The sequence below is a fragment of the Meles meles genome, chromosome 13 (genome assembly GCF_922984935.1).
Source record: "Meles meles chromosome 13, mMelMel3.1 paternal haplotype, whole genome shotgun sequence".
NCBI lineage: Eukaryota > Metazoa > Chordata > Mammalia > Carnivora > Mustelidae > Meles > Meles meles.
Window position 1 is genome coordinate 54869183 of NC_060078.1, and position 26699 is coordinate 54895881.

The 26699-nt window shown below is 40.5% G+C and overlaps 1 protein-coding gene across 1 annotated transcript; it reads left to right on the forward strand.

Annotated features, from left to right (window-relative positions):
* The first annotated feature begins 1667 nt into the window (after positions 1–1667).
* On the forward strand, positions 1668–26202 carry LOC123955564 (cytochrome P450 2C41-like). The gene is made up of 9 exons (XM_046027750.1): positions 1668–1896; positions 3777–3939; positions 4110–4259; positions 10372–10532; positions 12942–13118; positions 17563–17704; positions 17861–18048; positions 23526–23667; positions 25752–26202. The coding sequence occupies exons 1-9, from the start codon at positions 1729–1731 to the stop codon at positions 25931–25933; spliced, it is 1473 nt and encodes a 490-aa protein (XP_045883706.1). The 5' UTR covers positions 1668–1728; the 3' UTR covers positions 25934–26202.
* Positions 26203–26699: the final 497 nt, after the last annotated feature.

The window sequence follows — 26699 nt, forward strand, 5'->3', positions numbered from 1 at the left end:
TAGTAAAAGTTTAGAAAGAACTGTACTAATCAATTAAGAACAAATATATTTAGAGAACATCCCTTTGTACAAACATTACCATTAGTGATCTGATAGTGCATAGCTATCATTCCAGTGATGGGTAGATCCTCCTGACCACTGAATGTCATCTGTTCAGATCTTCGTGTGGTGGTGGTGGTTTTTTGGGTCTTTTTTTTTTTTTTTAAGTATCTCTACACTGCATGGCACGTGGGGATTGAAGTCACAATCCTGAAATCAAAAGTCCCATGCTCCTCCCGCAGAGCCAGTCAGGTGCCCTAGTCCTATGTGTCTATTTAATGAACTCCCTGCATCCCATTCTCCACTGAATTCACACCTTTTATTTTAAAATCTTGCCTTCCTTGTTGTGCATACTTCATTCCGTCCTTTTTTTTTTAAAGATTTTATTTATTTACTAGACAGAGATCACAAGTAGGCAGAGAGAAAGACGGGAAGCAGGCTCCCCACTGAGCAGAGAGCCCAACGTGGGGCTTGATCCCAAGACCCTGGGATCATGACCTGAGCCGAAGGCAGAGGCTTTAACCCACTGAGCCACCCAGGCGCCCCATCATTCCATCATTTTTGACAGTGGCAGTCCGCCCCCTCAAAAAAAAATCAGAAGTTATGCCTGGAGGTCACTGGAAAGTAGGGGAAACCATATTTTCTCAAGTCTTGCCTCCTAAATTCTGAGATGGGCTCTTGTTTCAATTACCTGAGCAAGTTTCACCTGTGCAGTGATGGAGAGGGGAGAATCCCTTTCTTTTATTTATTTTTTTTTTTTGAGAGCCTATGGTCTTTTTATCCTTGGAATCAAACAAAGGCTTCTACTTAGTGAAACTTACTATTTCGTGAACAGTCAGTGAGGTATACAAACAGAGGAACTAGTACTTGGGGGGTTCGGTTTTGTTTTTCCTATAATTATTGAGGCAGCTGTGGTATAAGCCATCATGCATCATAATGGTCCTCAAAAGATCTAGGTTCAAATCCCATTTTTGTCACTTAGAAGGTGTACAACACTGGATGGGTCTCCTGTTGCCTCCAAATTTCCCCTTCTCCTTTTGTAAAATTAAAATTCCTTTTCCCTGTGTGTGTGGGTGGGGGTGGGCATAAGAGTTTGATGGTAAATATATATAAATTTACTTAGCTAATTCCTTGCTACATATTTGGACATTCAAGAGTTCTGTTACCTAGTTTTTGTTTAATGTTAGTACAGTACGCAAATATTTCAAAAGGCTTTCATTTTCTAGGACAAAATATACTGGTGTTTGCTAAAAAGCATTAAAGGATAAACGTTTTTTGTGTATAAGGATTTCCTCTAAAATCATAAATTCTCAACTGGTCATTAATCTGAGAATCCAGAATGTTTTGCAGTTTTTGTGATTAAATGATTTACTTCACTGGCTCTCAACTAGAACCACCTAGAATGTTAAAAAAAAAACAAAACACCCACCCCAAAACTGAAAGCATTACCAGTACCTGGCCTCCACCCCAGACCTGTTAGACCAGAATCTCAGGGCAGTAGTAGTAGAGCAAAAGAAAAACATGGTATTTTTATCTTTATCAGTAGGCCAAAGTCCTTTCAAAAGAGAGATTAAAGTAAATCCAGCTGATTGATTAGTTTATGAGTCAGAGGGACAGGTTGAATTAGCAGGGAGTATTATAAAAGCTTTAGATGTCAAGCTCACAGTCGTCCAAAAAGAGATTGCCTCCATGGATCTAGTTGTGGTTCTGGTGCTCTGTCTCTTATGTTGGCTTCTCCTTTCACTCTGGAAACAGGGCTCTGGAAAGGGGAAGCTCCCACCTGGCCCCCCTCCTCTCCCTTTCATTGGAAATATCCTCCAGTTAGATCTGAAGAGCCCCAGCAAGTCCTTGAGCAATGTAAGTATGCTTTATGCTTCTCCGGCTCCTCTACTTTTAAATGGAATATATTAAAATTAACCACATTATATTAAAATATCAAGGTATGTCTATAAAGCATATACTTGTGAAATATTGTCAAGAATAGTGGAATAAGGGGCGCCTGGGTGGCTCAGTGTTAAAGCCTCTGCCTTCAGCTCAGGTCATGATCCCAGGGTCCTGGAATCGAGCCCTGCATCCCTGCATTGGGCTCTCTGCTCAGCAGGGAGCCTGCTTCCTCCTCTCTCTCTCTCTGCCTGCCTCTCTGCCTCCTTGTGATCTCTGTCTGTCAAATAAATAAATAAAATCTTAAAAAAAAAAAAAAAAAGAATTGTGGAATAAGGGGCGCCTGGCTGGCTTAGCCAAGACAGCATGCCACTCTTGATCTCAGGGTCATGAGTTTTGAGCTGCAATGTTGGGTGTAGCGATTACTTAAAAAAAAAAAAATGGAATAAAACAATGTGTTCTATGAGTAAAGAAACATTTAGGCTGTTCTGTGGTAGCATTAAAATAATAAAGTCCAGGGTGCCCAGGTGGCTCTGTCAATTGAGTGTCTGGTTCTTGGTTTTGGCTCAGGTCATGATCTTGAGGTCATGGGATCAAGCCCCTCATTGGCTCCATGCTCAGCTCAGCACAGAGTCGGCTTGTGATTCTTTCCCTCCCCCACTCCCACTCCCCCCAATCCCCATTCATGTGCTCACTCTCTCAAATAAAGTCTTTAAATCTTTTAAAAAATAATAATGAAGTGGCAAAAGCCAGGAATTCTGCCTTTGTTTCATAGCCCTTTGCTGTGATTTCTGGCTGAAGGTAAATGGTAAGGGTGGTGTTTTGTGATTAGAGATTTCATTTGAGGAGTCATCTACTATATAGTCTGTGTGTTTTGTTCATGAAATTTGAACTCTGAAGAAGCAAATAGTGCCTGATGTCAAGCAAGTAACTGGGTCCAGAACTAGCTTGAATGAATGCAAAAAATAAGAAATCCTCAGGACGAACTGGATGGTAACATGATCCCGGGATTCCACACAAAGCTGCTGTCTATACTCTGTGACTGCTGCAGGATAGGAGCAATTGTTGTTCCGTGAGATGTTGCCTGTCCTGGCACTGCCTTTGGTGTTAGTGATACCAACAGATCTCAAAGTGGAGTGGGCATGAGTACCAGTTGGGGTGGTTTTGTTTTGTTTTTTTTTTAATATGGATTTCTAGTAACTATCATAAGGCGACCAAGTCAGAATCTTCAGGAGATGGGAGCACCTGGCTGGCTCAGTCAGTAAGCTTGAGACTCTTGATCTTGGGGTCATGAGTTCAAGCCTCATGCTGGGTGTAGAGATATCTTAAAAATAAAATCCTTAAAAAAAAGAAAAGAAAAGAAAACTCTCCAGAGGATGGGCTTTACAGGTGGTCCTGAAACAGCTGTTCCTGAAAAACCTGAAAATACTGGTTCTGAGATAGGCACTGGAGACCAAAGAGGTTGGCTAAGTCAGGTTGAAATTTGGGTGCTCTGTTATTAGACACTGGGATTATACAGGAAATTCTTTGAACTTCAATCTCTTTATCTGTACAACAGGGTAAATACACCTAGCTCAAGGTGTTGATGTGATAATTAGTTGTAATTATCTGAGTACCAATTCCCCGGACCACATCAGTGGCCCTCTCTATGTGTCAGCTGTAACAATCTTATTTATATGGAAGATCCAGGAATATTTGAAGCCGTGTTTGGTAGAACAAAAACATTGACAATATGATGATATCAGGCTTAACCACACACACACACACACACACACACACACACAAAATCATGCACAAAATATAGACTAAATTGTGACTTCTTTTGCTAACATATGTGTTTTCTTTGAAATTCTCAGCTCTCAAAAGCATATGGCCCTGTATTCACTCTGTATTTTGGCATGAAGCCCACTGTTGTACTGCATGGGTATGAAGCAGTGAAGGAAGCCCTGATTGATATGGGAGAAGAGTTTTCTGCAAGAGGAAATTTCCCATTAGCTGAAAAAGTTAATAAAGGACATGGTAGGTGAGCATGTACACACGTTTGGCACTAGATATGGGGTTGGAGAGGATGGAAAACTGGAATTTGAAGAGCAACTCAGCAGAACTTGGCCCATCGTGAGGCTGCTGAGTATGACCTTCTTCCTCCTTGCTTAGGACCTCCCTCCCAGTTTCTGTTTCCCCTCTGGTAGGAATCCTTTTCACTAACGGAAAGAAATGGAAGGAGATACGGCGCTTCTCCCTCATGACCCTGCGGACTTTGGGGATGGGAAAGAGTGACATTGAGAGCCGAGTTCAACAGGAAGCCTGCCACCTTGTAGAAGCTTTGAGAAAAACCAAAGGTGGGTTATTCTATAGCTCTGATCTTGGCAGGCTGTTCCCTTGTCTACTGAGGTCCTTGGAAACATTTCAGCCCTCACGTGGAAAGAGAGAGTGCAGCAAAGAGCCAAGGGAGCTTCTGTGTGTCTATGCCTGTCATGTGTCATTTCATGACTGTGTTACAGTTGGGTATAAAAGGTCATTTAATCCTTTTCTGTCCTAAGTTTGTTTATTTCCACATCATTACACCATGAAGGTACAACATTTGGGGACTCATTTTTTTCAGAGTCAGAGAATGGTATTTTTCCCATAGTGTAAATGTGGGTTACCTATTTCAGATAAGGTCACCAGGGAATACTTGTCGAATGGACACAGTGGCAATGATTTCACACCTTTCATATGGAGCACCTGTAGCCAGTGACATGTGCTTTTTTTTTTTAAATCTTGCATTTAATCTTGCATTTTTCATTTCTTTTTAAAAAAATTTTTAATTTATTTTTTAAAAGATTTCTTATTTATTTATCTGACAGAGAGAAAGAAATCACAAGTAGGCAGAGAGGCAGGCAGAGAGAGAGGAGGAAGCAGGCTCCCCGCCGAGCTGAGAGCCCGATGTGGGGCTTAATCCCAGGACCCTGGGACCATCACCTGAGCTGAAGGCAGAGGCTTTAACCCCACTGAGCCACCCAGGCACCCCTCATTTCTTTTTTTTAAATTAACATGTAATGTATTATTTGATTATTTTTTTCAGGGGTACAGGTCTGTGAATCATCAGTCTTACACAATCCACAGCACTTACCATAGCACATACCCTCCCCAATGTTCATAACCCAGCCATCCTCTCCCACCCCCACCACCTCCCAGCAGCCTCAGTTTGTTTCCTGAGATTAATTTGTTTCCATCCCCAGTCCCATCTTGTTTCATTTTTCCCTTTTCTTCCCCTCACGAACCCCTGCCCTGCCTCTCAAATTCCTCATATCAGAGAGATCATATGACAATTGTCTTTCTCTGATTGACTTATTTTGCTCAGCATAATACTGTCTAGTTCCATCCACATCAATGCAAATGGCAGGATTTGGGGTTTTTTGATGGCTGCATAGTATTCCATTATGTACATATATATATGCATTACGCACATATATATATACACATACATATATACATACATACATACATACCACATCTTCTTTATCCATTCATCTGTTGAAGGATGTCTGGGCTCTTTCCAGACTATTGTGGACATTGCTGTTATAAACATTCAGGTGCACGTGCCCCTTCGGATCACTACATTTGTATCTTTAGGGTAAACACCCAGAGCACAATTGCTGGGTTGTAGGGTAGCTCTATTTTCAACTTTTTGAGGAACCTCCATGCTGTTTTCCAGAGTGGCTGCACCAGCTTGCATTCCCACCAACAGTGTAGGAGGGTTCCCCTTTCTCTGCATCCTTGCCAGCATCTGTCGTTTCCTGGCTTGTTAATTTTAGCGATTCTGACTGGTGTGAGGTGGTATCTCACTGTGGCTTTGATTTGTATTTTTACTTGGTTGGTCTATATGTGTTTGGTCAACGTCATTCATCTTCTGAGTGTTGCTTCCAAGGCCCATGTCTCCATTTCGGGCCAGTAATGATACTTTTTTTTAATGGTTGTAATTGCTTAGGCATCTTTCATGCCACCCTCATCAATTGTGATTTCCTTGTCAACAACTATTTTAAAAAAATTTTGGGGGCACCTGGGTGGCTCAGTGGGTTAAAGCCGCTGCCTTCTGCTCAGGTCATGATCCTGGGGTCCTGGGATCGAGTCCTGCATCAGGTTATCTGCTCAGCAGGGAGCCTGCTTTCTCCTCTCTCTCTCTGCCTGCTGCTCTGCCTGCTTATGATCTTTGTCTGTCAAATAAATAAATAAAATCTTTAAAAAAATTTTTTTGTTTAAATTCCAGTCAGCTAACATACAGGTTTTTTTTTTTAATTGGTTTCAAGTGTACAGTGTAATGATTCAGCGCTTCCATACTTCACCCCATGCTCATCCCAACAAGTGCCCTCCTTAATCCCCATCACCTACTTCACCCATCCCCTCACCCACCTCCGCTCTGGCAACCTTCAGTTTGCTCTCTACAGTTAAGAGTTTGTTTCTTGGCTTGTCTCTCTCTTGCTGTCACTGTCTCTCTTGTTTTCCCCTTTGCTCATTTGTTTTATTTCTTAAATTCCACATATGAGTGAAATTATATAGTATTTGTCTTTCTGTGACTGAGTTATTTTGCTTAACATAACGCTCTCTAGATCCGTCCACAGCATTGCAAATGGCAAGATTTCATTCTTTTTATATGTAATATTTCATTTTGTGAAATATTACACACACACACACACACACACACACACACACACACACACACACATCTTTATCCATTTATCTATTGGTGGACACTTGGGCTGCTTCCATAATTTGACTATTGTAAATAATTCTGCTGTAAACAGCGGAGTGCATGTATCCCTTTGAATTAGTATTTCTGTATTCTTTCGGTGAATACCTAGTAGGACAATTGCTGGATTGAAGGGTAGTTCTATTTTTGAGGAACCTCCATACTGTTTTCCAGAGTGGCTGCACTGGTGTAAAGAACTATTTTAAAATTATCAGTTTGAGTTATTTAATGTTGTTCCCTATTTACTCTAACACCCTTCAATATATGTTAAGAAATGCATGTTATAGCATAATCCTGAAACTTAGACAAATACCAGCTTATAAAATGATTTATTTAATTAGACTTCAGCTATCATTAATAACTCTTTACCCTGCCTTTGGCTCTGTTTTTAGCTTGATTCATTTTACTCTCTTTTATTGGTCTATTTAAAAAAATTATTTATTTATTGGATACAGAGAGAGAGAGCACAAGTGGGGGGAGCTGCAGGCAGAGGGAGAGGGAAAAGCAGGCTCCCTGCAGAGAGCCCAGTGTGGGGCTCTATCCCAGGACCCCAGAATCATACCCAAGCCGAAGGCAGCTGCTTAACCAACTGAGCCACCCAGGCACCCCTCTTTTATTGGTCTATTAATCATGTTTTAAATTTTCTCTATTTTGTGATGTTTTGACATTTTAGGGGCCTTTCAGAACCAGGGAGCAACCTCCCCTCCTGGGGTAGCTAATTACTAGGTACAGCAAACATGTTGTCTTTGATGTGTAAATCAACCTATTCAAGGCCCACATCCCCAAGTTGCCTCCTTCGCCAAATTCCCACACACCAAGCCAATACTCTCCTCTCCCTGCTCTAAATGAAACCAGGTCGTTACTGGACAACCAGTCAATACCGCTATATCCCATAGCCCTCTGCAAATATTCAAGCTATCCACTCCTAAATTTTCTTAGCATACCTCTCCTGCCTTGTTCGTTCTTTCCCATGAAAACCTCAGTAAAGGCTTTGGCACATGCTTTCCCCTCGTGCCTCCCGCTTTCCCCTTGCTCCTCCTGCCTCCTGACCTTCTTTGGTCCTTCTCCATGTGGCCCTGTGTGATGCGCTTCTCTTCCTGGGAACTATGAGTACAAACTCTCTTTTCAATGGGTACCTTCCCTGATCTATTGGCCTCATCATCTGAATGAAAACAGAATTGCAAGCACATTTTAAAACACAGTGGGATTTGGGGTTAGAACTTTTTTTTTTTTTAAGATTTTATTTATTTGTCAGAGAGACAGAGCATAAGCACACACAGGCAGGGGGAGCTGCAGGCAGGCGGAGAAGCAGACTCCCTGCTGAGCAAGGCGCCGGATGCAGGACTTGACCCCAGGACCCTGGGACGCTTAGCCTACTAAGCCATCCAGGATTCCTGGGGTTAGAAATTTTATGCTAATTATTTAACCCCCTCTGCCACTCTATGAAGTGCTTGTCACGATGAATCTGATTTTCACTCTGGATTCCAAATTACCCTGCTTTTAAATTCTCTCAAATGAAGTGAAAAATCCTAAAATTACCTATTTTAGCTGTGAATCTCTTTCTCTCTCTCTCTCTCTCTCACACACACACACACACACACAAACACATACACACACACACACACAGAGAGAAAGAAATCTCAAGGCCTTCCCAAACTATCCCCTATCTTCTAAAGTTTTTCTGAAAGCTTAGTGTCCTCAAGTGTTTCAACTGAAAAAGAGTCTGGGGGGTGCCTGGGTGGCTTAGTTGGTAAGCGTTTGCCTTCAGCTCAGGTCATGATCCCAGGGTCCTGGGATAGAGTGTCACATTGGACTCCCTACTCAGGGGAAATCCTGCTTCTCCTTGCGTGTGCTCTCTCTGTCAAGTAAACAAATAAATAAATAATCTTTAAGGGAGAAGAAAAGAGTCTGGAATAGAAGCAGTTACCTAAACACGTTTCCTATTTTTTAATTCCCTCTCATTTTGGATTCTGGTCACCCTTAATTACATCACTGATGTGAATTTGGGGGCCTTTTGCATATAAAGTTTATTGATCATTTGATTATAGCAATTACATTTAAATATTTCTCACTAAAAAATAAAATTTTTCCTCTGCTTTAATTTATTTGTAAAATGACAGAATTGGCCTAAATAATAGTCTAGTTAAAAATTTATAACTATGGTCTTCTAATGGCTATATATAGCAATACTCCAGAATTCCATAAGAGGGCAGGCTGTGCAAAAAATGTGGGGCCTGACTGGCGATGAGGGACCCCATTTCCTAAAGGAAATTATTATTTTTTGTATTGTAATAAAGAAACACAGGAACTCCATTTATTGCCTTTTCCTTTTTAAATTTAAAAAGATTTTAAAGATTTTATTTATTTGACACAGAGAGAGAAATCACAAATAGGCAGAGAGGCAGGCAGAGAGAGGGGGGAAGCAGGCTCCCCGCTGAGCAGAGAGCCCGATGCGGGGCTCGATCCCAGGACCCTGAGATCATGACCTGAGCTGAAGGCAGAGGCTTAACCCACTGAGCCACCCAGGTGCCCCAATTTTTTTATATTAAAAAAAATTTTTGTAAGCAAGTTCCATGCTGAACATGGGGCTTGATCTCATGACCCTGAGATTCGGAGTCACATGCTCTGCCTACTGAGCCAGCCAGGTGCCCCAGGACTCTATTTGCAAATTTAATCTTATTTCTTTGCCTTAGCTGTGATTTAAGTTTGAAGTGAAAATTTCTTATTTTACTTCTGTCTGAGGCAAACAAATCTGCACTATAATTTTACTCATTTGTGTTAGTTTTCCTCTCAGACAACATGGATACCTTTTGCTTTTTTGTTTGTTCCATCAAAATACCTGAATTTTTCCATCATCTTTCCTCCTTTAATCTTTTCCTCTGCTGATTTTATACATAATTCACTTTAACTATTCATTATCTATAGAAGGTTTCCAGGTCCCGAGTTATTTCTTCCTTCCTGCAGGAAGGTACAAGTTTACCAGACAGGTGTGACTCTGCATTGATAACTTAAATTATTAGGTGTTTTTTAAAAAAAAATTATTATTATTGTTATTTTTAAGTAATCTCCACACCCAAGGTGGGACTTGAACACATGACCCCAAGATCAAGAGTCAGGTGCTGGCTCCATCTACTGAGCCAGCCAGGTGCACTATTAGGTGTTTTTATTTTTATTTTTTTTTTAATTTTATTTTTTTTTTTAGATTTTTATTTATTTATTTGACAGAGAGAGATCACAAGTAGGCAGAGAGGCAGGCAGAGAGAGAGAGAGAGAGAGAGAGAGAGGGAAGCAGGCTCCCTGCTAAGCAGAGAGCCCGATGTGGGACTCGATCCCAGGACCCTGAGATCATGACCTGAGCCGAAGGCAGCGGCTTAACCCACTGAGCCACCCAGGCGCCCACTATTAGGTGTTTTTAAAAGTGGCGTCTTTAAAGTTTTTTCTTTTGCTCTTCAAAGTAATAGTCACCTTGGGTCAGAATCAAGTAAACAAAGGTAGTGATCTAAATGGAGTATTTGGAAGATTGTTATCAATCAAACTAGGGTGGGATGGACTTCCCATTTAAGGGAAAGGCGATGTGTTGATTTTGAGCATGCTGAAATCTTTGCTGACAAGGGGACTGCTAGGTAGATATTGTTTTTTAGATCCTAAAATTACCTGTTATGAACAACAAAGACTTTCATATGTATTTTAATGGTATTTTCTAAATCTTTCCTATTCTTTAGCCTTACCCTATGATCCCACTTTTATCCTGGGCTGTGCTTCCTGCAATGTGATCTGCTCCATCATTTTCCAAAAACGTTTTGATTATACAGATCAGACTTTACTTGACTTCCTGAAAATATTTAACGAGAACCTCAAGATTCTGAGTACCCCATGGACTCAGGTAAGGTCCTGTGAGGTCTTTCCTCTGACACATCCCAAATTCTGTATGGACCATGCTGTGAAGTAAGTGAAAACTGGACATTTTGGGTACTGTAATGTAACTGTGGAAATGCGGTTCCTCTCCCTCCTTGAGATTTGCTTTGTCTTGTTTGTTTTGCTTGCTTTAGGTTCGTGTTGCTTTTTGCTTTCTGTAGGCTATAGATATCTGTTTATTTCGTGACTTTTCTGGACCATGTTTCTAAGTCTCCTCTTCTTCATCATGTGTGGTCTCTGAAATCTGTTTCTTTGTGTTCAGCTAGTGTTTGCTGCAGCTTTCCTTGAGTGTGAGGGGCCTGAAAAAAGGGTGTAGGGGAGAAAGAGAGAGGAAGAAGGGGACAGAGAGGGAGGGAGGAAGGAAGGAAGACAGGAACAAACAAATGAACTCTTCCAAATTGGTTCTGGGCTGGGGCACTCCTTCAGTGCTTTCACCAGACTCTTCAATTCTTTCTGTCTTGTTGCTTACATTGAGCCAAGGTCAGCTACAGGTGAAAGCTTAGGGTCTTCTGGGGTCTTTTCTTAGCCTCTGTCCTGGTTTCTAAATTTTTTAAAATGTCTAAATTCCTCAGTATACCTGGGATCTACTCTGGAATGCCCCAATATCCAGAAGATACTCTCTCCTCAGCTTTTCTTCCCAGGATTCTGGTGCCCTATCTTATGTCTTAACTAGTCTTTGCCCCAGGAGACTGTGGGTTATTCATTTGCCTTACAGAGGTTTTTTTTTTTTAAGATTTTATTTATTTATTTGACAGACAGAGATCACAAGTAGGCAGAGAGGCGGGCAGAGAGAGAGGAAGGGAAGCAGGCTCCCTGCTGAGCAGAGAGCCCGATGTGGGGCTCAATTCCAGAACCTGGGATCATGACTGGAGCGGAAGGCAGAGGCTTTAACCCACTGAGCCACCCAGGTGTCCCGCCTTACAGAGTTTTTGAGACATGCCTGCTGCTCTCCACCTGGCTCTCCACCCTGAGCTCTAGGTCAGAAACAAAGACAAGAGCCTGTGTCAGTCCTTCAGGTTGCTCCAGAGCAGTTGCAACAGAGAAAACACAATTTTTTGTAAGGTCTAGTCTAGTCTCTTGCACCGGAAACCAGAATCCTACACAAGAAGCTGCCCTTGTTAAGATCACTGCCAAACTAGGAAGGAGGGAGAAGAGGGCAAATTAAAAGTTCCACAAACTGTCCCACCATTTTCAAGTTGTCTTTTTCGGGATTCAGCATTCACTTGATTGCTGTAAGCCTTTGTTTTCTAGAGTTCTGACAAGTTGATTCTCATGGTTTTTGCCAAAAATCTCAGCTCTCTTTTTTTGGAGTGTCCTGCCTTTGGAGATATCTACTCTGGCATTTTCACTGGTCATACTCAGTGAAGTGAGTTTTTGAATACCACACTCCTGCCCAGGGCAAACCTCATGGAGTGTGCATGTTGAAAAGAGAGTCAAAACCTTTATTTCACAGACAAGAAGATAAACGTCCGGGGTGCCTGGATGGCTCAGTGGGTTAAACCTCTGCCTTCGGCTCAGGTCATGATCTCAGGGTCCTGGGATCGAGCCCCCGCATCTGGCTCCCTGCTCAGCAGGGAGCCTGCTTCCCTCCCTCTTTCTGCCTGCCTCTCTGCCTGCTTGTGACCTCTCTCTCTGTCAAATAAATAAATAAAATCTTAAAAAAAAAAAAGATAAATGTCCAAATATGGAGCTGGTGGAATTCAAGCCTATTGACTCCCTGGCCAGAGGTCTTTCCACTAAATCCCAAAGCCCTGTTTTGGTGACTGCCCAGAAACATGCTAATAGCACACTCAGTGGGCATCCAGGCCCTTGCTGAAAGGTTCCCATTGCCTAAAACATTTGTCCTCCACTCACACTTAGTGACCTCTTCATCACGTTACTTAGGAGAAATATGCTAATCTAGGAGGGAAGAGAATATCTCCTTTAAGCAGAGCAAACGTTTGGGACCACAGGTGCTGCCAGGTTGCACTGATGAAAGAGTAGCTTTGTGCTGTGTATGAGGTTGTCCAAACTCCCTTAACCTCAGGCTTCATCTATAAAATGGGAATCATAGTAATTCACGGCATTCTAGATTTCAAGGTTGTAGGGAAGAATTAATATAAAACATGAGAGAATTGTTGTAAAGATGCTTTAAAACTATAAGGCGGATGATGTATAAGTATAGGATGTTATTGTCATATTTCATCATCTTCAGAATTTTCTCCCTTAGATAGCTCCATGAACATAGAGAATTACTTTATACACACAATATAAAATGCTCTTCCAGGAGACAGAGACCATTTTCTCTTCATCTCCCTTTTTAACCAGGGCTTGACATATCTTCTATATGTCTTCAATACATGTTTTAAAATTTAATATATTTTTTTTAATCTCTAAGGTCTACAATAGCTTCCCTGCTCTCCTTGATTATCTCCCAGGAAGTCATAACACAATACTTAAAAATACTGTTTTTATAAATAATTACATTTTGGAGAAAATAAAAGAACACCAAGAATCCTTGGAAGTGAACAATCCTCGGGACTTCATTGATTACTTCCTGATGAAAATGGGACAGGTAAAATGTTAATGACAGATCCGTTATTTGTTTGCCTGCATTTCTTTTGTTCACTGATTAGTGCTCATGAGGATGTTTAAATCATCAGGCAAGAAATGCTTGACAGACACTTTAGGTACTTTTGTATGCATGGATCTATCTGGATTGAGCATCATGGAACATCATTCAATCTAAGATTGAATTGTCAAATAACTAGGATATGTGGAACCTGTTTGTTAAGTTTCTACCTGAAGAGAAAGAGAATGTACACTTTAGGGGAAATAAAAACACAAGTTAGAATTTACAAAATATGGAGCCATAAAATGAAGGTTTATGTGATCTTATCTCAGTGTGTGGGAGAATATGAAAGAAATGTTTAACCTAGCTGGGCTTCCTGCTTGTACTGAGGGCTGATATAGAGCTTCAAAATATTTGCAATAAGAACAGGGGAGGGAATTTCAGATTGGTAGAATGGTATGATGAGAGGTTCAGAGTACGTGTTGGCAAAGAGATTACATGGATGGAAAAAGGAAGTCTTCACCGTGTAACCAAAAATAGATTTAGACAGATATAGAGTTGGATGTTGATGCCTGTCAAGTAACTGTAAGACTGAATGTTGCATGAAAAGTTTTGATTTGCTCAGGTAGATGTATGAGCCTGAACAAGAGTGGAATACAAATAATTATTGGAGAAATTTATCCTGGGAATCCTGTAGAATGAGCTGTATGGTAAGAATGGGGCCCAAGGACCAACTGTGAGATTTTTCATTTCTTGACTTTGGCTTGATGAAAAAAGTCTGGACCATGGAAATACAGGAATCCTGAAATCAAATCAAATTGTTCATTTTGTCACATCTCAGAGATCTATAGAGTCTGATTTTAGTGGGAGGAAAGGAGAAGTAAGGACTGCATGGGAGATTTTAGTAATAAGAACAGATAGCCTATTTGAGAAATTTAACCAAGGAGTGAAAGATTGAGATAGTGAATCTGAATAGTGAATGTGATGAGTGATAGGGTCAAGCTGGAAATTGTGTGACAAAAGTAATGTAGATACCATAAGGACACTTGTACCAAAGCAACATCCTTGAATGGGGGAGAGGCAGAATCCAGAGTGCATTATAAAAAGCTTATTCTAGAGAAGGAAATTCCTTATTGAGGCCATCACTTTATCCCATCACTTTGTAGCTTTGGGCAGAAATGAGAAAGGGTGAATAGGCTAACAGAGGAAGGAAAAAAGATGCTGATGAAGTTGATTGTCAAAGAATTGTCCTTGGATTTCAGTTGGACGCTCAAATCACATATTCTAGGTGCAATGGAGTGAAGAAGGTGGTGGAATTGTTTGAAGAAACTGGAAGAGGGAAGAAATTAATATTTTCATAATCTGCTTTCTCTACTGTTAGGGCAATGTTTTTTATCTTCCAACTCTGTTCCCTTCCACTTTTATTTAGATCAAAGACTGGCAAAGCTCACCTGTCTTTATAAATAAAGTTTTATTGAAACACACATACATACACAAAGTATGGACACCTTCCCAGAAGAATGCACCCATATGAATGTTTTTGTATTTTGCATATATTTTGAGCAATTTCCTTAATGCTAGGAAACCTTTCCACTGGTCCTGGGTGCTGACATCTCTCATATATCAATTAACAGTATTTCCTTAATATTATATTTAAAAACTGCATTTTCCCTCTGGACTTCATTATAGTATTTAGATTCTAGCTTATTATTCCATTTTTTCTTATTCTTAATATCTATACTGAGTATAATTCATATGCCATACACTCCCACATTTCAAGTATAATGCAGTAGTTGTGTATTTTCAGAGTTGTGCAACCACCACCACAATCAATTACCAAACATTTTCATCATCCTTAAAAGAAACCCCATAAGCTTGAGTAGTTATCTCCACTGTCCCCCAAACCCTTCCAGCTTTCAGGCATCACTTCTCTACTTTCTGTCGCTATAGATTTGCTATTCTGGATGTTTTATATTAATGAAATTATACTGTATTTTGTTCTAGCTTCTTTCACTTCGCTCCTTTATGTGCTTGAATGAATTCCAGAGAGTATATACCATGTTTTATATATCTACTCCTTGGTTGATGGGCATTTTGATTGTTTCAGGTTTTTTGGCTCTTTTACTTTTCTTTTTAAGATTTCACTTATTTGAGAGAGAGAGAGCACAAGCCAGAGGGAGAGGCAGAGGGAGAGGGAGAAGCAGGCTCCCCACTGAACGGGGAGCCCAATTCCAGGCTTGATCCCAGGACGCTGGGACCATGACCTGAACCAAAGGCAAATGCTTAACCGGCTGAACCATACAGGTGCCGCTGGGTTTTTGGCTCTTATGAATAATGCTTCTATGGCCATTTGTGTGCAAGTTTTTGTGCATACCTATGTTTTTAATTTCTCTTGGGTATATACCTGGTGGTAGAATTGCTAGATCATATGATAACTTTATATTTAACCTTGGGTGGAAGTGTGGTGGATCAAAAACCTAAATGTAAGAGCTAAAAATATAAAACTCCTAGAAGAAAACTTAGGCATAAAATTGGCTAAAATTGATAATCTATGTGTATGTAAGCACTGATTCTTCAAATTCATTTCAACAGATGAAATGCTAATAATGGTTTATAAGTGCCCTACTCTTTTTCCTGGCTTTAGAGTAGTTTTGGGTTGGAAAGGTTAGAAAAGTGTGTGACGTTGATGTTACCAATGGGTCTAGCAAATACAGCTATTGAGGTTAAGCCTGTCTTAATGGAGTTGATGACAATTTAGGCGTGCCACAGGTCACTTGGGGATTGTAAGAACCTTATTAAATTAATGTTGGCCCAGAGGACTGGATAGGAAGAATTTTTTTTTTTTAATTTTAGTGATCTCCATAGTCAATATTTCAAATGCCCCCATTGTTGTTTTCAATTTTGTGTCACTCTTATCTTAAACCAGCTTTAGTTGTCCTTGTAAGGTGCTTTTACTCTCCCTATGAAAAGTTACGAGATCTCTATTCATTCGGTGTCTTATTCTCAGCATCTGCCTTACTCCCATAGTCTCCTTCATCCCTTATGGGCAGTTAATGTCCAAATTTTCTGTCTTCAAGTCTGTAATATTTCTTCTATTTGTATATCTGCACTAATTCCTGCACTTATTTCCCAAACCAAATTGTCCTGCCTTACATCTGGAGTACCATAGAGGCTGGCCCCCTTTTGTCTTTGTAAATTTGTTCTCACTACAATCTGTTCTAGGATGTGCTGCCATGTTAGCTTTTGCATATTTTCAACTTTGTAATGAGTTTTTAGGCAATATAGAGTCCACATAAATTCTATAACAGAAGAGAATTGCAAACTCTTGATCCTGGCTTATACCATTTTTTAAGATATGGCTCTAATTTACTCATTTCTATCAGATAAGATTGTGTTTGCCTACCAACAAGAGAAAACCCAATTCACAATTTTTTAAAAGATTTTATTTATTTATTTACAGACTGAGATCACAAGTAGGCAGAGAGGCAGGCGGGGCGAGCAGACTCCCTGCTGAGCAGAGAGCCCAATGCGGGGCTCGATCCCAGGACCCTGTGATCATGACCTGAGCCGAAGACAGAGGCTTCAACCCACTGAGCCACCCAGGCACCCCCCAATTAACAATGTTTTAAAGAAATAGTGGGGAGTGCCTGGGTGGCTCAGTGGGTTAAGCCTCTGCCTTCAGCTCAGGTCATGATTCCAGGGTCCTGGAATCGAGGCCCACATTGGGCTCTTTGCTCAGCAGGGAGCCTGCTTCCCCCTCTCTCTCTTGCTTGCCTCTCTGCCTACTTGCCATCTCTCTCTCTCTGTCAAATACATAAATTTAAAAAACAAACAAGCTTAAAAAAAAAAAGAAATGGTATATTTTTCTCAGGTACAGAGATTCTCATGTTGGGCAGTCCAGGACTTGTACAGTAGCCCTGAAGTATCATGGACTCATGTGCCTTTCATTTTTCTTTAGCATACCTGCTGTGTAGACTTCATGTTCATCATGTTTCAAGATGATGTCTACACCACCTCCACCAACATATCTGTGTAGGCATGTAGTAAAAAGAAGGAAGGAAAGTGACACCAAGAGGCCACTGGGGGGCGCCTGGGTGGCTTAGTAGGTTAAGCAGCAGATCAAGATTCCAGGGTCCTGGGATCGAGCTCCACGTCCACCTCCCTGCTCAGTGGGGAGTCTGCTTCTCTCTCTCCCTCTGCCCTCTCCCCACTCTGGTTCGCTCTCTCACTTGTTCTCTCTCTCTCAAATAAATAAAATAAAATCTTTAAGAAAAAAAAATAGTCCTTTGATAAGAAATATGTTGCTTGGACAGTGTAGCTGCAAAAGAGGCTAGGAAGTGGAGTCTGCAGGCAAGTTTGCTTAACTATATAACAATGTGTTATTTTAGATTTATTATAATTACATATGCTGCCAAACCAGCAAATAATGACATCAAATAATTCCTAGGAAAAGGACAACAATCAGGTGAAGTTTACTTTTGAAAACTTAGTAACCACTGCATCTGATTTATTTGGAGCTGGGACAGAAACGACAAGCACCACCCTACGATATAGTCTCCTGCTTCTGCTGAAGCACCCAGAAGTCGAAGGTATAGCCAGCATGGTGGGCAGGGTGTACTTCTGGGCATATAACTGATGTTTATAATGATGTTGGAGCACCTTTGAAGTGTTCATAGAACCTGAATTGGCATGTAAATATATATGCATTTTCTCTTTTCTCATCTGTCTCATTTGTGTTTTATCAGCTAAAGTCCAGGAAGAGATTGAGCGTGTAATTGGCAGATGCCAGAGCCCTTGCATGCAAGACAGGAGCCGCATGCCCTATATGAATGCGGTATTGCATGAGATCCAGAGATACATTGATCTTCTCCCAAACAGCCTGCCTCATGCAGTGACCCGTGACATTAAATTCAGAAACTATGTCATCCCCAAGGTAAGATGTGTTTCTCCTACACCTGACTTCAGTGCTCTTGAAGTTATCATATTCACAGTGTGGTTTCAATCCTCTACCAGTACAGATGAGAGAGTGTAAGAATCATACACGTGGCAGCTTGATGGACTTTATGCTGTTTCCAGTTTGAGGCTATACATTTTTATAACAGGTTTTGATATTAGCTGTGTAATTCTTCCAAATTTGTTCTATTTCTTTAGTATTGTTTTGGCTACTCTTAGCTATTTACATTTCTAAATAAATTGTAGTATCAATTTGCCAATTATCCAAAGCACTTGGCAATGGTTTTTATCAGGGTGATAGTAAATTAACTTGGAAAGAATGGATATGTTGGAATGTTGAATCTTTCAATTCATGAATATGGTGTATTCTCCTTATTTATTTGGGCTTTCCTTAATTTTTTCAATATTGTTTTCAGTATAGTGGCTTGTACATCTTTTAGATTTTTCCTAGTAAATGATATTTTTAATAATTTTTTAAATGCCTTTTCTACTTTTTTGGTATATGGAAATATAATTGATTTTATTATTTTGGTGACCTCATATCTACCAACCTTTCAAATTCACTTATCATTGTTAATAATTTGAATCTATGATTAATTGAAACTATGGATCACTCAAGTCTACTGTATTGGACATGACTGACCTAAGCTTCTTTTTTTTTTCTGTAATATTAAAAACCTTATCTTCAGGGGTGCCTGGGTAGCTCAGTGGGTTAAAGCCCTCTGCTTTTGGCTCAGGTCATGGTCCCAGGGTCCTGGGATCGAGCCCCGCATTGGGCTCTCTGCTCAGCAGGAAGCCTGCTTCCCTCTCTCTCTCTGCCTACTTGTGATCTCTGTCTGTCAAAGAAATAAAATCTTAAAAAAAATTAAAAAAATTAAAACCTTATCTTCAGAGGCACCTCAGTAGCTTAGTCAGTTAAGCATTAGCCTTCAGCTCAGGTCATGATCCCCAGGTCCTAGGATTAAGTCCAACATTGGGCTCCTTGCTAAGCCAGGAGCCTGCTTCTCCTTCTGTATGCTTCTCCTGCTGCTTGTGCTCTCTCTCTGACAAATAAATAAATAAAATCTTAAAAAAATATATTCTAGCTGGGCTTAAAAAAAGCATAGAAGGGGAGCCTGGGTAGTTCAGTCACTGGGCATCTGCATTCAGCTCGGGTCATGATCCCGGGTCTTGGGATCGAGTCCCACGTTGGGCTCCCCACTCAGTGGGAAGCCTGCTTTTCCCTCTCCCACACCCCCTGCTTGTATTCCCTCTCACTGTGTCTCTCTGTCAAATAAGTAAAATCTTTTAAAAAAGGAAAAGGAAAAAGCATAGAAGGCACTAGAGAATCCCTTTCTAGAGAAATAAAAGAACTTTAATCAAGTTGAAATCAAATAGGCTATTAATGATATGCAGTAAAAAAAAAAAAATAGAGGCTGTGGGGCACCTGGTTGGCTCAGTGGGTTAAGCCTCTGCCTTTGGCTTAGGTCATGATCTCAGGGTCCTGGGATCAAGCCCCACATTGGGCTCTCTGAGCAGAGAGCCTGCTTCCCCCTCTCTCTCTGCCTGCCTCTCCCTGTCTCTCCCTGCCTCTCTGCTTACTTGAGATCTCTCTCTGTCAAATAAATAAATAAAATCTTTTAAAAAAACAGAGACTCTAAGTGTTAGGATAAATGAAGCAGAAGAAAGAATTAATGATATAGAAGACAAAAGTGTTGGAGAATAAAGAAGCTGAGAAAAAGAGATAAACAACTACTGGATCATGAAGGGAGAGTTCAAGAGATAAGTGATACCATTAAGTGCAATAATTCTGAAATCCCAGAAGAAGAGGAAAGGGAGAGAGAGAGAGGCAGAAGGTATATTGGAGCAAATTATAGCAGAGAACTTCCTTAATCTGGGGAAGGAAAGAAGCATCCAAGTCCAGGAGGCACAGAGAACCCCCCTCAAAATCAATAAAAATAGGTCAACACCTTGACATGTGATAGTGAAACTTGCAAATCTCAGAGACAAAGAGTAAATCCTGAAAGCAGCTCAGGACAAAAGGTTCATAACCTACAAGGGTAGAAACATTAGACTGGCAGCAGACCTATCCACAGAGACCTGGCAAGCCAGAAAGCACTGGCATGATATATTTGGGGTGCTAAATTAGAAAAATACACAGCCAAGGATACTTTATCGAGTTAGGATGTTATTCAAAATAGAAGGAATGATAAAAACTTCCAGGACAAATTAAAAGAATTTGTGACCACTAAACCAGCCCTGCAAGAAATATTAAATATTAAAAGGGATCTGGGGCGCCTGGGTGGCTCAGTGGTTTAAGCCGCTGCCTTCGGCTCAGGTCATGATCTCGGGATCCTGGGATCGAGTCCCACATCGGGCTCTCTGCTTGGCAGGGAGCCTGCTTCCTTCTCACTCTCTCTGCCTACTTGTGATTTCTCTCTGTCAAATAAATAAATAAAATCTTAAAAAAAAAAAAAAAGGGATCTGTTACACAAAGAGGGAGCCTAAAAGTAACATAGAACAGAAAGGAACAGAGACAATATAGAGAAACAATAAGTTATACCAAAGAAAATTCATATTTTTGAGGGTAAAGTCAAGTGAGTTTTGATCAATATGTAAGGTTGTGTAATTAGCACAACTAAGGCATAAAACATTTCTATCATCTCAAAAATTTCCTTCATTCTCCTTTTACAGTCAATCCACCTCCCCCAGTTGGTAACCTTTGATCTACTTCTGATTCTACGGTTTTGACTTTTAAGGAATGTAACATAATGGAATATGACATAAAAGTAGTATAACCTGTAATCAATATAAACCCTTATCTTTTTTATGTGACAGAATGTGTTTGAGATTAATCTTTGTTATCACATGTATCATTAGTTGTTCCTTGTTTTGATGAGTAGTTTTCATCATATCGAGTGCCACAAATTGTTTATCCATTCACTAATTGATGGATATTTGGGTAATTTCCAGTTTGGGGCCATTTGAATAAAGGTGCTGTGAACATTTGCATACAGATTTTTGTGTGGACATAAATTTTGTTTTCTTCTGGGTAAATGCTTAGGAGGAGGACTTGGCTTAACTGTTTATAAAAAACTGTCAAACTGTTTTCTAAATGTGGCTGAGACAGTTTACATTCCCACAAGCAACGTATTAGAGTTCCAGTTACTCTAGGCCCCCTCCACCACTTGCCATGGTTGGTCTTTTTAAATTTTAGATCCTACAGGAGGTTGTGTAGTGATATCACATTTTGTTTTACTTATATTTTCTGGATATATAATGATGATTTGCTTCTTTTCATGTGCTGATTGACCACTCATATATGTTCTTTGGTGGAGTGTTTGCTGAAATTATATTCCTATTTTTTATTGGGTCATTTCCCTTATTTAATTATTGCAATCCTTTATATATTTTCCATGCAAGTCTTATATCACATGTAGGTGTTACTAACATTCACTCTCAGTCTACTGGGTTTTTTTCCCCCTTTCTTTCTTTAGTTCTCAAAGAATGTCTTTCAAAGAGCAGAAGTTTTGAATTTTCATGGAGTTCAATTTATTAATTATTTCTCTTTTGACTTGTGCTTTTGTGTCTTATCTGAAAAATTTGTTGCCAACACAATTTCCCAGATATGTGCCCTTACATTTTCTTCTACAAGTTTTATGCTCTTAGATTTTCTATTTAGGTCTGTGATCCATTTAAAGTTCGTTTTTACTTACTGTGTGAAGTAGTAATTTTTTTTTGTTGTTGTTGTTGTTATGGATATGCACTTATCCCAGCATCATTTATTGAAAATATACTAGCCTTTTAAATCTTAAAGTAACATTTTCACATACTACTTGTCTTAAAGTATTTAAGGCAATGATTTTTTTAAAAAAATAATTTGAGAGAGACAGAGACAGTGAGAGAGAGCATGAGCAGGAATGAGGGGGAGGAGCAGACTCCATGTGAAGCAGGGAGTCTGATGTGGGACTTGATCCCGGGACCCTGGGTTCATGACCTGAGCCAAACGCAGACGCTTAATGACTGAGCCACCCAGGTGTCCCAGAGGCAATGACTTTGTAAATAAAATTATAGACCTTAAATATGATAAACTTAGAGGGTGGGATTTCCTTCTAATGTTTAATTTAAAAAAGTAGACAATCTAAATAGCCTTTAAACACACATACACAATGACTATGTAATGTTTTATGTATATATAAATAACATATATGAAAATGTATATACTTCTGTATTTTAAGTGCATATCTACTTATGTCCGTCAATCTACCTCACTCCTAAATATTTCACTATGTGTCTTCTAAGAATGAGGGCTTTCTGAACATTCACTGAGATGAACAGCATTCATCTCAAGGAACTATTATCTATACAATAATTTTATCTAATATATAGCCTATAATTACATTTTTTCCGTTATCCTAAAATACTCTTTTATAGCTTTTTTTGAAGGGACATATAGTAGCTAATCAAGGAATAAGTATGTAATTTGATTATCTGTCCCTTTAAGCCCCTTTTATGAAGAAAAGTTCCATTTCCTTTATTTGTTTCATTTCAATATGCTGACGGTTTTGAGCAGTCCATGACACCATGTGGAATATTCCTCAGTCTGGTTCGGGTGGTTTTGGTTTTTTTTTTTTGAGATTAGATTCCACTTCTGTGTTTTGGGGAAGAAAATTACATAGGTGATGTTGTGTATGTCCCAATGCATCACATTTGGCTAGAGATATACAATATCAATTTATAACATTATTGGTGATGCTAAGGTACTCACTTATGAAGGAGGTATCTGCCATAATTCTCTATTGCTAGGGATCTATTTTTCATAGGTTATTAATAAAAAAAATCTATGGTATGGTACTTTAAGACCTTGTAAATATCCTGTTTCCCAAATCATTGATCCAATAGTTTTAGCATTAATTAATGATCTTTACTTGAATTGTGGAAAAATGGTAAGTTTTTAAACTTTATTATTGGGGTATGTGTGTGTGCGTAGCTAGGATTCATCTATCACAAAGAGTTCCACCACATTTTAATTTTTTTAAAGATTTTATTTACTTTAGAGACAGTGTGAGTGGGGAGGGGGCAGAGGGAGAGGAGAGACAGAATCTCAAGCAGACCCCTGCTGTGCCATAATCCACATGAGATGTATGAAAACTGAACTGACGAAATAGAGCAAAGAGTGAAACACACAAGTGTTCAAACACTGTGATCAGTGGAGGGAATTCAGAGGGCTGGCACCCAAGTAACCAAGCACTTGGTATTTCAGACCCTATTGGAGGCCATGTTAGCCTCCTGACTAGCACGGGTCTTAATCTCATCCCAGTTTATTAAGTTGGTCTCTCTGGCTGGAAGTCCCATGGGCCTTCTTTGGACCTGGGATTCTTCACATATAGATCAAAATATTGAACTAAGTGATTTCCACATTTCTTACAGCTCTACAATTTCTTTCTAACCCAGTTTATCTTCATCTGTTCATTTCAGGGCACAACCGTGTTAGTATCACTGACTTCTGTGCTACATGATGAACAAGAATTCCCCAACCCAGGGGTATTTGACCCTGCCCACTTCCTGGATGATAATGGCAACTTTAAGAAGAGTGATTATTTCATGCCTTTCTCAGCAGGTAATAAATTCCTTAGGTGCTGAAGGGGACAAAATATTTTGGGGGTGGGGTATCAGTTGAATCTTACATAGTGCCTGCCCTGGCGTGGGTAGAATTGTTCTTTGTCCATGACCAGAAACATCACTCCAGATATATCACTGAGCTACCAAGAGCTTCTCTAAGCAGCAGATGAAACTCATTTAGACTTTACTCACTGGCTATGAGAAAGGGATATAACTCCTCAACTTTGAGTTAAATATTTTCTTTTTTTAAAAAAGATTTTATTTATTTATTTGAGAAAGAGTGAGAGCACAAACAGGGGGAATAGGAGAAGGAGAAGCAGGGTCCCTGCTGAGCAGGAAGCCTGATGCAGGGCTCAATTCCAGGAACCCTGGGATCATGTCCTAAGCTGAAGGCAGATACTTAACCAACTGAGCTACCCAGGTACCCCAAGTTAAGTATCTTCTATGTGGGATGCCTGGGTGGCTCAGTCATTTAGGTGTCTGACTTTAACTCAGGTCATGCTCTCAGGGTCCTGAGATTAAGCCTTGCTTCAGGCTCCCTGCTCAGTGGGGAATCTGTTTGTCCCTCTGTCACCTTACCCACTCATACTCTCAAATAAATAAATAATTTTAAAAAAGTATTTTCTCTGTATCTTCACTTCCCAGAGTGAGCTCTGGGGTGACAGGTATCCCCAAGCACAGCATGGACACCACAGGGGCTCACACTCTAGTTAGGGAAGCAGACTAGTAAACAGATCATTATAATCTGATAAGACTAGTGTTGTGGGAGAGGAAAGGCCAGGTTGCTCAGGGGACCAGAGGAGGCAGCTTCCTGCTCACCCCCAGCCCACAGTGCGGCATGAACTAGAATAAGCAACATTCTAACAGCAGAAAGGGAATTTGAGCTGCCTCACAGCGGACAGGAAGTGAGGGAAAGAAGAGAAGATGGGGCACTTTCACAAAGTCGACCATAGGAGCAGAATGTTTCTATAGACTGAGGTCAGAACCTGCCAACCAACCATGGCATCAAGGAAACATTTGAAAAGTGGCAGGATGCCCTGTACCTGATTGTCCTCCACTCAAGATCATGTATCTTGGATATTGGGTCTCCACATCTGTAGTGTGCACTGAGTCTCCGGCCATGGAGCTCCCCTTCAATTATCTGATGGCTTTCAATACCAGCTTTGGGTCTTGCACTGTACATACCAAGATGTCAAGGACTGAGCCTTCCCTACAGGAAATGCACATTTTAGCATGGTAGAAAAAGATAAACAGAAAATTATGATTCAAGGTGATGATCTATGCTTTAATTGAAGAGTGAGTAAGATTCTGAGGATACCTAGAGAGAGCAAGACTCTACTGCCTGAGGGGATTACAGGGATTATAGAGAGGAAATGCATGAGACATCGATCCTGAAAGAAGTATAAGAGAATTGCACCTTAACCGAAGGGAACAGCATGAGATAAAACTGGAAACGTCATGGTGTGTTGGAGATTGATGAAGAGTTGGTATGGCTAGAACTGAGAGTAGAGGGTTTGGAAGATGGAAAAAGGGATATGGAACCTCAGACTGGGTACAGAATGTGGAGGGCCAGTTCAACCCATTTGACCTCCTGTCATAGGACAGATCAGGGACACACTGAATATTTTAAAGTGAGAGAGTAATACATTTAGATGTGTTTTTGGAATTCACATGAAGGAAAAAAATCTTTTAAAACTTTATGCCAGAGGTAGGAATGGAGACACAGATATATGAGTTCCCTTCTCTTAGTCCTTCTCCCTCCAATGCACTTGGTGAAGGGGTGGGTTTCTACAAAAATGTATGGAAACTGGAAATATGAAAAGAGCAGTTGTAATGTAATACATAGTGAAGTGCTTGATGTAGGCCTGATACTCAATAATTAATTGTTGAATGAAGGGTTCCCATCAAGACACTAGGTGAATAGCAAGCATTTCCATCCTTCTGTCCACCTGTCCCTCTAACCTTCCTTCCACCTACCTGTCCATCAGCCTGGTCATTCACCAGATATTTCTTGTGACATGTCTTGTGACAGTTCAGAACATAGTGTTCAAGGAACAGATCCCTTGTGTTTGTTACTTTCAGGAAAACGAATATGTGTGGGAGAAGGATTGGCCCGTATGGAGCTGTTTTTATTCTTGACCACCATTTTACAGAAATTTACCCTGAAATCTCTGGTCGACCCAAAGGACATTGATACCACCCCAATTGCCGGTGGGTTTAGCCATGTCCCACCCTCCTACCAGCTCTGCTTCATTCCCATATGAGGGAGGGCAGACCATCTGCCTGCTGCTGTGCTGTTGTCTGTAGCTCCTCCTCCTCTGGGGCATCATTCACCTCCTCACCGCTGGGGATGCACTCTCTGACCTCAGCTCCTGTTTCCCCATTCCCTCCATACCCAGTGAACATCCAGCCTCCGCTAAAGGAAAGCTTCCAGGGGCTCCTGGTGACTCAGTCATGTAAGCGTCTACCTTTGGCTCAGGTCATGGTCCTGGAGTCCTGTGACTGAGCCCCAAATCGGGCTCCCTGCTCAGTGGGGAGTATGTGTCTCCCTCTCCCTCTGCTCCTCTCTGGCTCGTGCTCGCTCATCTCTCTCACTTGCTCATTCTTTCTCTCAAATAAAATTTTTTTGGGGAAAAAAAAGAGGAATGTCTCCAGAATTTCATTACACACATTCTGTGCTATTGTTTATACTCTGTAACACTTGTATTTGGCACCATATTGACAATTGGTAGTATTGGAAGTATTGGCAATACTTCTCTAATATTGAGCTGTTACTCTATTATCACCGTGAAACAAAACCAAATGATTAGTATAAGCTAATATACAGCCATTTGTCCTCTGTGTGTTGTAAATGGAAAGCATCACTATTCGCTGAGCCAGTTCTTAGACTTTCCTTTTTTGTGCATAATACAGGTAAGAAATGGAAGAAAATAGAGTCCAAAGAGGCCACACTGCACCGTCCTCATAATAAGCACAGAGAGGGGCAAAGAGGGAGAGGGCAGGAAAGCTCTCTTGGCTCTGTGTCACCTA

Excerpts from the sequence above, each read along its gene's own strand:
- LOC123955564 (XM_046027750.1), top strand. The coding sequence starts at position 1,729 with ATGGATCTAGTTGTGGTTCTGGTGCTCTGTCTCTTATGTTGGCTTCTC. Across the intron at positions 1,897-3,776 it reads CCAGCAAGTCCTTGAGCAAT|CTCTCAAAAGCATATGGCCC; the intron begins GTAAGTATGCTT and ends TGAAATTCTCAG. Across the intron at positions 13,119-17,562 it reads TCCTGATGAAAATGGGACAG|GAAAAGGACAACAATCAGGT; the intron begins GTAAAATGTTAA and ends AATAATTCCTAG.